This window comes from Psammomys obesus, unplaced genomic scaffold, assembly GCF_907164565.1.
Source record: "Psammomys obesus unplaced genomic scaffold, mPsaObe1.curated_primary_1811, whole genome shotgun sequence".
Classification (NCBI taxonomy): Eukaryota; Metazoa; Chordata; class Mammalia; order Rodentia; family Muridae; genus Psammomys; species Psammomys obesus.
The window spans coordinates 13,014,574-13,028,592 of NW_026596125.1; the positions used below are offsets into that span (position 1 = coordinate 13,014,574).

The 14,019-nt window shown below is 49.7% G+C and overlaps 1 protein-coding gene across 3 annotated transcripts in view; it reads left to right on the plus strand.

Annotated features, from left to right (window-relative positions):
• The window catches only part of Mxi1 (MAX interactor 1, dimerization protein), a 59,918-nt gene that overhangs the window by 4,805 nt on the left and 41,094 nt on the right, over window positions 1-14,019 (plus strand). Inside the window, exon 1 of one of the 3 annotated variants that reach the window (XM_055591594.1) lies at window positions 10,153-10,171. The exons of 1 other annotated variant lie outside the window; for it this stretch is intronic. Coding sequence is in view for 1 of the 2 variants with exons in the window: in XM_055591595.1 (XP_055447570.1) it covers window positions 12,762-12,834 (73 nt within the window). In the remaining variant the exon portion in view is untranslated. Of the gene's footprint in view, window positions 1-10,152; window positions 10,172-12,618; window positions 12,835-14,019 lie in introns of those variants that run through there. One more of the 3 variants, XM_055591595.1, reaches the window with a different exon arrangement.

The following is a 14,019-nucleotide window of genomic DNA, read 5'->3' on the forward strand; positions in this document are numbered from 1 at the left end:
ACTCCTGCTCTGTTGTTTGGACACAGTTCCTCAGCCTCCGAGACGGCATTTTGTCAGTGGGGCGTGGGAACACAATGAAGCCACCTCCCTTACACCATTGCAGACGGCTGGGTCACCAGTTTGAAACATTTCAAGCACCCAAAGCACAGTACATGCTCGATAAACAGTAACTTGTGGGGCTGGAGAGATAGGTCAGCAGTTAAGGATTGTACTGCTCTTGCAGAGGACCTGAGTTCTGTTTCTAGCACACACATCAGCATCAGCCAGTTCACAACTGCCTTGACTCTAGCTCCTGGCGATGCAACACCTTTTGGCCTCCTTGAGCACCTACATGCACTTGATACACACACATAATTTGCAGTAACTTACCTGAGCTTGACACTCTTCCACCTGTTTCCTGTGTGTTAACTTATCTTCGCAGGGAAAGTAACAATGACCTTGTATGTGTATGAGCATAGTATATATACACATTCAGTTGTGTGGTGTCTGTGTGTGTGTGTGTGTGTGTCTGTGCTTCTCTCCTGTGTGCCCTGTGGTGGCCAGAGGCAGTTTTTGAGACGGTCTCTTAATGAATTTGGAACTCACTGATTGGCTAGAATGGCTGGCCAGTGAACTCCTGGCATTTGCCTGTCTCTTTCCTGCCCTGCATTGGGGTCAGCGATGGACAGCAGTGCATCTGGTTTGTGCATGGGTGCTTGGGATCCCAAATGGGGTCCTCACAATTGATTGGCAGATGCTTTGCTCGGTGAACCATCTCCCCAGCCCACTTACTGAGGTCTAACAGATCAGGTCACCTACAGTATTTTGGTATGTATCATCTGTCCAGTGGGCACTTGCTGTAAATGGTCACTTCTGCCACATCTTGGCTATGGCACATGATCAGGACTTTAAGGAAGAAGCTGAATTGAGCTGTTGCAGCTATGGGGGGAGGGGGCACTCCATTAACTCCACAGTCGAAGCATCTGGTGCTCACACACATTCTGTCTCTAATTCAGACACTTTCTCACGGCACACCCAGGTATGGATCTTCATCTGGAGATGGCTGAGCAAAAGTCTCGAGGTGAAACAGGGAAATAGAGGGCGCAGCCAACAGTAGCTGTGGCACCTAGTCACATTGCATGATATTAGTGCTGCCTGCCATTTGCTGACAGTGGTTAGCATGCCACTAGCCAGGAGCTATCTTGCCGAGTCCACAGCCACCCTTACGGCACGTCTATTTTGCAGTGGTGGGGGTGGAGGTGGTGAGGGGTGGAGGTGGTGAGGCGCTGAGGAGCAGGGACGCTGGGTAGTTTCCCCAAAGGTCATGTGGCTAGTAGGTGGCAGAGCTGTTTGCCATCTGGGCCTCCAGCTTCAGAGCCCATATACCTTCGCCATATACACGTGTGCTCATCTTAAAGCCAAGGAATGAAGTCCAGACAGGCGAAGCGACTTGCTTAAGGTCACATGAAACAGGGCTGGTACTTGGAACACCCTGTTGATTTTCCAAAGTCTTCCTGTACAGACCTTGTTTAGAAAAGTGAGACTCAAGACAGAGTAGCCAGTCAGAGAAGGTTGGGATTTTGTTTTGTTTTGTTTTGTTTTTTTCCTTCAATTCTTGGTTATTCAACTATCCTGGCTTTAACTCGAGTTCAGGGCTCCCAGGAAACACTCCCCCCCTCCTGCTGCTGCCTTTCCCCAAGTCTGTTCCCTGGGCATGTTAAAGGGCTTGGGGCTGTTGCTATGGTGCTGAGGCCAACAGCAGGTTCATCAAATGCTGTCTTTTGCCCCCTCAAAAACAAAATAAAAAAACAAAAAACAAAACCAGCCGTAAAGAAGGGAATTGGCTACAAAGATTAAGATTTGCATCAGTCACTGTGGCTTATTCTGTTTTAGATCCCCCTGATACCCCGCCCCAGCCCCCATTCCTGCCACCACCACTTTCTATAAATACAGTTGGATAAATGTTGATTTAAACTGGGTTTCTGGAGGAGAAACACGTGCCTGCCCGGGCATGGTCTTCGCTTAGATACCACCAGTACCTCCTGCCTGACACACCTAACCCCACACAGCCCTAGCTTCCAAGTGACCTATTTTGGAGAGGTGAGTTGTGGGTTTTGTGGCTTTTCAGGGCTTTCCCCCCCCCCCCCCCCCCAGGGGAAAAAAGAAAAAAAAAAAAAAAAAGCAAAAAAGACAACAACTGAGTAAGAAATGAGAGGTTCTGAAGAATGAAGCAAGTGGTTTTTGGGAGGCAGGAATCCCATCCTTTTCTGCCCTCCATTTTCGGTTTAGTGTTTAAAGGGAGCAGGTGGGGAAGCAGCATCTTGACCACAGGAGCCCCAGCAGCCACAGCAAGGAGGCAGAGGCCCAGGGACCGCCAGCGGCTCTCCCGGTGACAGAGCCGAGCCACGACAAGGCCTTTCTGTGCCTTATTCTCATCTGTGTGATAGGAGAATGGGTCAGAGAGAGCCCCAAACAGCTTTTGTTTTACAGGTGCTCATGAATCAGTCGTTCTCAAGCCGGGTTCCTGGCCCAGGGTGTGTCTGGTTGTTGCAAAGGTCATTGCAACATTCCCAGCAGTCTTTCAAAATGAAGCCAATTCAACTTTGCTGTACTAAGAAAAATATTTTCTCTCATAGATGAGGGTGGTGGAGAAGGAGCCAAGAGTGGCGACAGCGATGACCGTTCTAAGCCTGAAATGAAGGAGGAATACCCAAGTCTTCCCAAGGACACTGGCTGGGATTCCAGGCTCAGAGAAAGAGAAGTGGGGGAGAGGGAAGAGAGAAAGGAGAGAGGAAGAGAGAGAGAGAGAGAGACTGGGGTAGCAGAGGTGGGCCTGCTCTCCGGTTCTTTCCTAAGCTCAGGGCAGCAACTACCTCTGACGCCATTTGTCTCTGATCAGCTGGCCAGAGGTTTTAACGTTGTTGACGTCTGACTTGATTTCTCTAGCCCACAGCAATGGACGCCTGCCACTGTGATCCTGAGCTAGAGGCTCAAGTGTTTGCTTCCTCATCTTGCAGGGTGCTGTGCTGGGCCCCTCACTTGTGAAACATTTTGAAAGTTCAGGTGATTCTCGCTTTAAGCAACACGTCTCCAGGAAGCACATATAAGCAGAATCCCTTTCAAAATGCTTTAGGCCAGAGAAATTCCCCTGAAAGGCCTTTGTGGCAGCTACTTTGATACACTGTGGGCCAGTAATCCTCCCGGAGTCAGCTACATGTATTAGCCCATTTATTTGTTAAACTGTTACGTACAGAGTTCATATTTGCTGTAAGGTTGGCATGGTGCTTAGTTCTAGAAGTCTAGTTGTCTTTATGGAATGTGTACTCTATTTCAGTGTCAGACTTTAACAATTGACTCCCCCCCCCCCCCAGAGTCTTATGTAGCCCAGGCTAGGCATGAAACTCACTGTGTGGCTGAAGATGACCTTGGACTTCTGATTCACCTGCCTTCACCTTCCAGTGCTGGGATTATAAGCATGCACCACCATGTTGGGCATATGCGGTGCTGGGATATCAAACAGGCTCCATGCATGGAAGGCACTCCTCCAACTGAGCTACATTTCCACTCAGAAATTCAGTTGTCTCACAGTGAATCCCAGCAGCTGACTTGAGATTTGTGTCTCTGGCTCTATCTCCCCAATATGGTCAGAGTAAAAACTCATCCTGAGGTTCCAAAAGGAGTGCCAGCCAGACATAGTGGCACACATCTTTGTTTCCAGCACTCAGGCGGCAGAGGCAGGAGGATCTCTGGATTTCAGGCTAGCCTAGTCTACAGAGTAAGTTCCAGGACAGCCATCACTACACAGAAACTCTTTAATGGGGGGGGGGGGTGCCTTCCTGCCTAGCCCTCCCAGCACCCAGCTGCATCCTAGCCCCCAACCAAACATTGAAAATTCTTTGTGTTTTCATGTTTGCCCTCCTAATTTCCACAGACATGATGTGCCCTTCTGCACTTGGAGGATGGTTTTTACCAGTCACTCTGCCCAGATACCATGCCCTTGGCCAACCAGGTCCAATGTCTCCTAAGTTAGAAAGATAAACATACTGTCCTGAGGGAGAAGGAGATTAGAATTCAAACTCAAATGAAAAAGGAGAGATTTGGACTATCTAGTATTTGAAATGTTTTACTTTGTATATTTGTTGTCATTACAAGGACACAGGAATGAAGATGGCTTGGCAGTTCCAATAGGCAGGCTATTGTATTAAAGTAGAGGGCAGGCTATGGAACTTTTAGCCACGGGTGGCAAACAGGAGCTGCTGCCGTCCTTGTTTTTCTCTCTTCAGGGGCCAGAGCTACAGAATGGCTCTCTGTGTAACCTCCCACGGCAGCCTGGCCATCCCTGTGGTACTTCTTAGTCCCCCTAAACTCTCAGTGCCTTGCATACAACTTTCGTTCATCCTTTTTACCAGCCACGAAATCTAGCTTAATGCAACAAGAAATATCCAACACAGCCAGGAGCCAAACTGTGCTTGGTGCTCAGAGAAGGAAGCGTGTCGGCTCTCCGGTTCATATTCCAGTTCAAATATTAGCCAACTAGAAACCAATACAGAGCTCTAGTCTGTCTCCTGGGAGTCTGATAACCAGTCCCCGAGAGAGCTGCTGACAAGTGCAGCCTCCTCTGTTTTCAGAGGAATGGCGCTAATGGCCCCCTTTCCCTGAGCATTTACTGTGTGCCAGCACAATGCTAAGTGCTCAGTATTAAATCCTCACAAACATCCAGTAGGCAGGTGCTGTAATCACCTCCATTTTTATATCTGCCCAGAGCTTTCCCAAGGCCACATGCTAACTACTGAGACCCCATCTTCCTCAGGGAGTTGGGAGAAGCCTCAGGGAGCTTGAAGTTACCAAGAGGCAAGAAATGGAGTCTGGAATGTTTGAGGTACAAGCTGAAGGCCCCAGGAAGATGGCTCCTTAGAGTCACTTCCACTCCCCCATTCACCCTAGGACGGGGAGAGCAGAAGCTTCCAGGGTGCCTACTACACCAACACAGAAGCCGTTCCCTGGAGGCTGACTGTCTGGGGTAGTTTTGCTTGCTTGCTTGTGCCACCATCCCTGCACCCTCTGAGAAACTCACCCGACCAGTAGGGCACCTGAGGCCCTACAGGCTGGCTGTCGGGCTGTGGGTCCACAGCCTGTCAGGCTCCAAGACTTTCTGGGACGCCCCAGCTTGTGGGGCAACTGGGCTGGCCAGTGCTTGGCGCCAAGGGCTTACGCAGAGGACGCAAAGGAGAAGGGCAGTGTGGATTTCTGAGGTCCCAGTTGTTGTAGAGACAGTGTGGACCTGACGGTTCCTGTCCTGAGAAGAGCTCTAGAAACGAGTGACGACGTTAAATAGAACTGGGCTCCTGTCACTCACTTGTGTGGAGCCCTTCCACAGTTTGTTTCCTGCCTCCTGTAGGGTAAGCTCCAAACTCCTCGCCACGACTTCCATCCTTGTTTTTTGGAGTGTAGTGATGTTCTGGGACGGGCGCTCTTGCTGCCCCACATCTTAGCTTCCCAAACTCCATCCCGCATCTGCTAAGTAAGAATCAGCCTTTGCTATGGCTCTTTATCATTTAACCCTTAGCACACTTACCACGGACTACAGTTGTTTTACCTGCTTACCATCAGTCTAGGTGGCTAGAATATATAAGTACCCTGAGAACAGGGAGCAAGCTTTGTTTTGTTCATTAGTGCTTAGCACTTGGTGGATGTCTAGGGGATATTTGCTGAATGATGAATTTTCTGGCTAGCTTTGAAAAAGAACATGGTTGAACCAGTTGTGGTGATTCACAGCTATAATCCCAGCACTGGGGGTGCTGGGGCAGGAAGATTTGGGATTTAAGGATAGCCTGGGATACATAGCAACTTTTAGGATAGCCCTGGCTACATAATGAGACCTTGTCTTGAGAAAAACCCCAAAACAAAACAAAAGCTGAGAGATACTGGTTAGACAGTGGTGCAGAATATAGTCTAGAATACTGCAGAAATTAGCATCCTTGGTTCCTGACCACTAAATGCAGTGGGAACCCCATTCTAACACATTCCCAAAGCCACCTAGAGGAAGAGGTTGAGACCACTGACCTAAACAGTTTTGCCTGGCCAAATATGCTGTGTGATGGCATGGGGTGGGGTGGTGTCCAAAGCTCGAGCTCTGAATCTAGTTGCTGCCCTGTGACCTTGAGAAAAATCTCTTACTCTTTCTGGGCCTCACCTGTAAAAGTCTCAGAGAAGTGCTGTGGGTTCAAGAGCTGACGGTAGAAGCAGCACAGTGCTTGCACCTGAATGAAAATGACCCCATAGACTCCTAGGGAGTGCCATGATGTCAAAGGATTAGGAGGTATGGTCCTGTTGGAGTGTGTGTGGTCTTGCTGAAGGAGGTTTAGCACTGGAGGTGGGCTTTGAGGTTTCAAATGCTCAAGCCAGGCCCATGTGTCAGTCTCTCTTCCTGCTGCTTGTGGATCCAGACGTAGAACTCTAGGCTATCTCTCCAGCACTATGTCTGCCTGCATGCCACCATGCTTCCTGCCTTGATGACAATGGACTAAACCTCTGAACTATAAGCCAGCTCCCAATTAAACGTTTTCCTTTGTAAGAGTGGCCATATCATGGTGTCTCTTCACAGCCACAGAACACTGACTGAGACACAGTTGCACGGCAGTGGTGAGTGGATTCATTATGCTCTAGGCTCTCTTGAGACTCCTGACATCCTAGAATCAAGGATGGAGCAGGAGGCGAGGGTGAGAGGACATCATCCATGTCTTCAGACAAGCTGAGCCGAAGACCTGAAGCAGAAGGGGCTAGGAGAATGATTTAGTGCTCAGGGCCTGCTGAGGCTTCACTAGTCAGAGCCACCAGGAAAGGGGTGGTGATATCAACTGAGGCAGGGGACAGGGACACTCCAAGCCAGCTCCTCAAAAGGGAGAAGAGGGTGAAGGGATCTGGGGTCATATCAAGACTGTAAGGCCCAGTCTTAGCAGTAAGTTGGCATCTGGCAGGTTTTTTTTAGTTCTTGGTTTAGTTTGGTTTTGAGACAGGGCCTCACTGTGTAGCCCTTCTGGCCTGGAACTGCTGTATAGTCCAGGCTGGCTTCAAATTTTAGAGATCTGCCTGTCTGTGCCTTCTGGAATTAATTCTGGAGTTAAAGGTGTATCACCAGACACTCATCTGTTTTTATTTTATTTTATTGTAATTATTACTTTGATGGCTGTAAAATCAAGTTGCTTCTAGCTGGGGTAGGGGCTAGTAGCAACCGCTGCTGCACAAGCCTGCCAGCCTCCGGAATCCCGGCACTCACGTGAGAGTCTGCACGTTTGTAACTCCAGCTCTGTGTGAGTGACTGCTGAGCGAGACATGAGGGTTGCTGGGTTTGTTCCCGCTCAGCTTGGCTGAAGAACAGCAAGGCCCAGGTTCATTGGGAGACCTTGTTTCACAGAGCAATAGATCAGGATACCAAAGTCCTCCTCCGACCTCCAAAAGGGCACGCATTCACAAGCACGTATGCAGACACAGACACAGACACAGACACACACACACATACATGAAGCTAATTAGAAAAAAATGGGAAAAATGATCTTTGCACGAGCAAAACCTGATAAATGTAACAATCAAATAGCTAAATAAAAAGGAGAAGAAAGAAAGCCTGGCATAGTGGCAGATGCGTGCAATCCCAGCACTTGGGGAGGTGGAGTCAGGAGGATCAAGGAGTTCAAGGTCATCCTTGGCTGCATAGTGACTTGAGGGCAGCCTGGGTTTGAGACAGCAACATTTAGACCCAGCCCTCAACACAAAATAAAAGTTACAATTTATTTATTTATTTTCGTGATGCTGGGGTTTGAGTCCAGGATCCTGAGGAAGGCAAAGGCAAGTTCTTATCATTGAGCCATACCCCAGCCTTTTGTAGTTTATTCCTGTTCTTGAGTACAGGTGAAAACTTCTAAACAAAATATAAATGTATAGGTTTGAAGCAAAACTCTGGAGAAAAAAAAAAAAAACATCCCATGGTTGGCCAGGTCGGATGTGCAGGCTTGGCTGACATCATGAGATCTACCAGCATAAATGACTACAAAAACAAATGACAGGAGAATATGTGACACCAGAGACAACCATGAGATCTCGAGAAAAGGACTCAGGAAACATTCTTATACAGAGCGTAGTACAGCAGAGACCTAGGGAAGGAGCTGTTTCACTGGAGAGGGACCTTGGGGCTGGGTCTGAGCTTGCAGTCATCACCACAAGAGAAGCAGCTGACAGAGAAACCTTCTTTTAGGCAGAAATGAACCCTGAAGAGAAAAACAAAGCAGATTTGGGATGCTTTTGGACCCTTTAAGAATGTGACTTAATCGTGACATTTAAAGATTGAGGTTGGGCCCCCATAGGCCTAAAGATCAGAAAATTTACTCCACATTAGTGTGTGTGTGTCCGTTTTCCTCTCTTTTAAACATGAGTCATTCTGAAAAGAAAATTCTAGAGATGAGAAGGGAAGCGTACAGCTTAAGACCTGGGTTTCAACCCTTTTCCCATCAGTGTACCAGCTTTGTGGCTTTTGGAGTGTGATACACTTCTGAGCCTGGATATCCTGAACTGAAAAAATAGACACTTGGACTGAGAAGTCAGTGTAATGACTGAAACCCCCTAGACACAAACCATGAAGCATTTTGGGGGAGCATTCACTTGGCACCACTCCAGCAAACTCCTCTTGGTTCCTTACCACCTGCCCATGGCGCCCCCCACCAGGCAGGCCCAGAGTTGAGGGGTGAGCAAGCCACTTAGAAGTGCACATTAACCGAATCCTGCAATGCAGACTTCTTGGATGCAAGTACATGCAAACAAATAAAAAAATAAAAATTAGGAAGGGAACATTTGAGAGATCAGTAAACCGTTATAATCGCTGAAATAGGCAGCTGTAATAAGGGCCATTTAACAAAATGTAAAAAGCCCTTTTCTAAAGCAAGAGATGGGTCAGGATGGAAGTCAAGTGCAGCTGTTTGAGCCTTTGCCGGTGCTCTGATCTCACTAGAAAAACTGGAGTTAAAAGCAATAAACTTCCAGATTCAGCGATCTGGGATTACCCACCGCCTCCTCTGCCGCCACCCCCTCCCTGTTCTCTCCCTTCTCCCCAGCCTGGGCACCTGGGTCGCTTGGTGCGTTTCCATGTGGTTGGGAAGTCAGCAGGCAACCCTGGCGACTGGAGCCCTGGGAGACGGCAGCCACCTCTCGGGTTTAGCATTACGTCATCCCTTTAGACCCAAATTTATCTCGGCTGTACACAGCCCCGCAGCCGAACTGCCGCTGACTTGAGAGCTTACGTACGAAGTTAGACTAGGCTGACTCACCCGGCAGAGCCAAGGTTTTCGGTGCCTCTTCACGTCTCTGGGCCCTGGAGGAAGAGGAGGGGAAGAGGCTACTATCTTCCTGTGGCAGCGGGGTGGGGGCGTGAAGATAGGTAACTGTTAATGCAGTTGATTTCTAGGACCTCGGAACTCATGCCTCCCTGTCCAAACCTTGCTTATCTGAAAGCCTTAAAGAAAGCTGTGCCTACATGGTAAGCACTTTGCAGATTCGGAACCCGAACAACCCCGGTGTCCCCAACAACAATGACTGGATTTGTAACTGAGCTTCACGGAACTTTCCTCCTCTCTCCATCTCACCTGTCTGTAGATAAGCTATGCTAACCAGCCACCATGTATGCGTTTGCAATGCGTCCCTAGGGAATTTACAAATACTAAACTGCACCAGCGAGCGAAGGGGCGGGAAGGACCCTGACGAGTGGAGAGCCTGACCTGCTTTTTCAGAGACATGCCCCCAGCCACTCTCGATTGCGATAGAGATGGGGGACTTCTGCAGTTTCCAAACGGAGAAGGACAGAGAAACAAAGACAGAGACAGACAGATGGACTTTCTTTAGAGAGAGGGTGGACCCGGAGACTGGGAACAGCCCAGTTCTTGCTTTCCTGTTTTCCTAACAACGTTTGTAGTGCAAATTGGCTTCATCTGAACACAAGCAAAGCCTTGGTTGTGTCTGCCCCCTCCCCAACACAGAGCTGGGGGTGGGGTGCGGTGGATGGCAGCCTGTTCAATTGGGAATGGAGGTTCTGTACATGTGTCATGTACATGTGTCAGCCAACTGTCACCATTGCCGGCGCTCTCCCATGTGTGCACGTGGCTGTTTGGTGACTTCATCTTCTCTTGGCTCGGGCTCCAGGCTTATTCAGGTGAGGTCACCCGTGACATCTATGCAGCCTTTTCCTGCTAACCTACCATGGGCTCTATAATTTGACCAATGGAATCAAAGCCATTTTCAATTCATGGACATTTTCAGGTTTTACAACATTTTTTGATTGCATGCTATCCAGGTTTACCTGTGACTGGGTACATCAGACCATCACTTGGTATAAAAGTGACTTAAATTCTCAGAGCCCTTGGAATTTGTAGTTGAACACTCTAAGGGGTTCTGCAAGTGGCAAAAAAAAAAACAAAAAAAAACCAAACGAACTTTTAAATGCAATCTTTTCTTTCGTCCTCAACTAACAGGTGTTCTGAGTGAATGATAATTGGTTTTGTTGTTGTTTTGAGAAAAGGTCTCTCCGTGTAATCCTGGCTGCCCTGGAGCTCACTGTAGCGACCAAAACTCATAGAAAACTTGCCTGCCTCTGCCTCCTTGAGTGCTGGGATTAAAGGTGTGATGCACCATACGTAGTAGAGTGAATTATATAAGAAGAAGAAAAAGAAAGAAAAAAAAACAGATTTTTTTTTTCCTACCTCTATCCAGCAATGTTCTTGGCTGGAAGGAGGGTGGCTGTTACCAGTGCACAGCTGGAAAATCCATATGACCTACTCAACAGCTGAAAAAGCACAGTCCTCCTTCAAAGTCTAGACCGGTTCCCCGCCCCCCACCACGGTGGCTTGTGAATGCTTCTTCTTTTGGGTCTCCCTGAAATTGGTGAATAGCCATTTCTTAAAAGTTGTGCCAACTGTGCTATTTAACAGGGCTGGCAGAATTTTGTAGCCTGTGACCTCACTGGAGAGATTGTTCATTTTGCAGAAGAAAAAAAGAGAAACCAAGGAGAGGAGAGAGGATGTTAAAATGCAGCACAAAAGCCCATAACGTTTGTAAGAGGTTAACCGATCCATCCCAAGATGTATTTTTACAGTAGCCAATAACATGGCCACAGGAAGGGAGCACTATCTCCTCACCAAGAGCTCTGTTAGTTTGGAAGTCCACCAGCAGGTGAATGTAATGAGCGTGAGACAGGCTATGGCCAGTTTCCACAGCTTTCAACTTGCTCCTAGAGGATGCGGCACTTGCAGCCATCTTGTCTCTTGTCTTTTCTTCTCTCAGACAGTTTCAGGCCACGGTACTTTTTTGTCCCAGGGGACATGTGGCAATATCTGGAGGTATTTTGGTTGTCATGCCGAAGGGGTGGTGGTGTGCTACTGGCATCTGGTGGGTAAAGGGCAGAGATGTTGCTGAGCATTCAACAATGCATGGAACAGAACCCAGCTCCACGGAGGAGCCATCAGGTCCAAAGAGTCAATAATGCCAAGGCTAAGGCATCCCTTAGAAGAGGGACTTGGAAAGAAGGTGGCGGTTGAGAGCAGTGAGTGGCTGCTTTTTAGTGTGTTTCCTGCTTTTTTACTGGCCCTGTTGTCAGTTGCCTTTCAAGAGAGGAGAGGAGAGGAGGTGCAATCCTCATCATAGCTTTCATTCATTGAGTGCCTAGAATGCAGTGAGTGATGGAATTATTCCACTTAGACATCACATTGAGGCTTACTAAATATATGTTTCCTGGGAACGAGGTCCATGTCTGTTTTTCTCAGAACCATATACATAAAGTCTGCTTCAGTGCCTGGCATGCTTCTGGCCTCAACAGCATGCATAAAGGGAAGGATTAAATCCATTTTATATAGGAGGGAAGGGAAGCTTGAAAGGGTCCACACAGCCAGAGCTCCGATTTGAACTGACATCAGTATGAATCCAATACCAAATCTTCACGTCCTTTTTTGTATCATCAGAACAGGTATTCTGTCTAAAACACTAATGACACACCGAGGAAGAATACAATTCGAAAAGAAAAGAAGTTAGAAAACTTTTTGTCAGTGTCGCAGATGAGAAGAATGGATCAAATGGGCGTCCTTTCTGATTCTTATTAACTGATGTCATGTTTCTGAACAGCGATTTTTTCATTCAAGTGTATTTGTGACGCTGTCCTTGCAGATAGTTACTTTCCACTTTTAGAGGGTGAGGAAACTGAGGCACTGGAGTTCCACGAGAAAACAGTAGCAGTAATGAATGTTCTAGGCCCGGAGCACCAGCTAAGAAATGAGTCTTCTTGGGAGGAGACCCAAAATCAACCAAATCTTTTCGTCAGAAGCAAAGTCATTTAAGTTCTTAAGTTTTTCCATCCTTGGAATGGGAAAAGAAAGCCAAGGAGAGACTACATCTCCCAGAGGCCGTCGTGGAGTCCTCCAAGCGCAGGCGCACTGAGGCGGCCCCTGTCCCTGGACGCCAGACGTGCAGTGGCGGAGGCGGGACTACATTTCCCAGGGGGCAGCGGAACAGGCGGGCGGGGGCGGGCCTTGCCGCTGCTCCGGTCCCTCCCCCGTGCTCGCGCGGAGAAGTAAACAAACCGCGCGCGGGCTGCAGGCGGAGGGGCGGGCGCGGCGGGTACGGCTGGGGCGGCGGAGAGCGCGCCGAGCCTGGGCCGAGCTGGCCCGCCCGCCCGCCGCACATGTCCCGGGGCGTCGTGGGACAGTAGCCGTCTGTGGCGCCTCCTGTCGGCCGGGGGCGGGAGCGCGGAGCCCATGGAGCGGGTGCGGATGATTAACGTGCAGCGCCTGCTGGAGGCCGCGGAGTTTTTGGAGCGCAGGGAGCGAGGTAACGGCTGGGCGCCGTGGCTTCGACCGCCGCCTCGGGCTCCACGCGGGGAGTGCGGCGCGGCTGGTGAGGGGAGGTGCGCGCGTGTGTGGCGGTGCGTGCACCGGTGAGGGGAGGCGCGCGCCCGCGAGGTGCGCGGCGCGGCCGGAGAGGTGGGCGCGCCGGGAGGGAGCTTGCTCGGGAGTGCAGGTGAGTTCCCGAGTGGAGGCGTGTGAGGAGCGAGCGGGCGACGACAGGCGTGTGTGCGTGCGTGAGTGTGGTGTGAGCGGCAGCTTGGGCCGAGGAGAGGGGCTCCGTGGGGGGGGACGGTGGCTCCAGGCTGCGAGGGAAGGACCCGGGAGCCGTGGACTCGAGGCGGGTGGCGGGCGGAGAGGCGGAGGGCCGGACCCAGAGCTCTTGCAACTTGAGACGGCTGTGGAGAGGGGGTGGGAGCTGGGCCGTGTGGGTGCAGGAGGCGGGGCCTGTGCGAACTTGGGGCGGGGATGGGGAGGGTAATGCCTGCGGGCTGAATTGCCGAGGGAGGGGCGCCCTACTACTGTGAGCATCGGGGGTGCAGTGAGTTGGGATCCCTTGGAGGTGGAGGTCGGCGGAGGAATGGAGAGACTGGGGTGTTGGAGTGTGGAGAGCAGGAGAGAGGGGGTCCTAAAGACTTTGCGATCAAAAGAGCTGGGGCGCGCAAAACTGTCGAGGCTACAGAGGCACCGGAGAGGTGACGATGGTTAAACGAGGGGGGGGGGGGTTCTTTTTTAAGGCAGGTGAAATCTTTTGAAGAGCATGGGTAACTGGTGTTAGAAATTAGGATTTTACAAAAGAATTCTTTGTGCTGGAGAGAGGGCTCAGCGTTAAGTGTCCTTGCTGATGTTACGGGGACCCAGGGTCGGTTCCCAGCACCCATGTTGGGCCACTCTGCGTCCTGTAGCTCCACCTCGAGGAGATCTGTCGTTTCTCCTGGCTTCCCAGAAAACCTGCATACATGTGGTGCACATACACAGACTCCTGCACACTTATGTACACGTAAAAATAATTAAATCTTAAGAAAAAGAATTTGAGGATAAAAAGGTTTTGGAGAGGAAGGAGAAACTTGGTTTAGAAGAGGTATCAAAATACACTCTTGCCGGTGGGTTGGGTCTGTTTGTCACTAGATTGCTACCCAGGGAATGGATTTTTTCCCCCTACGGTAGGGTC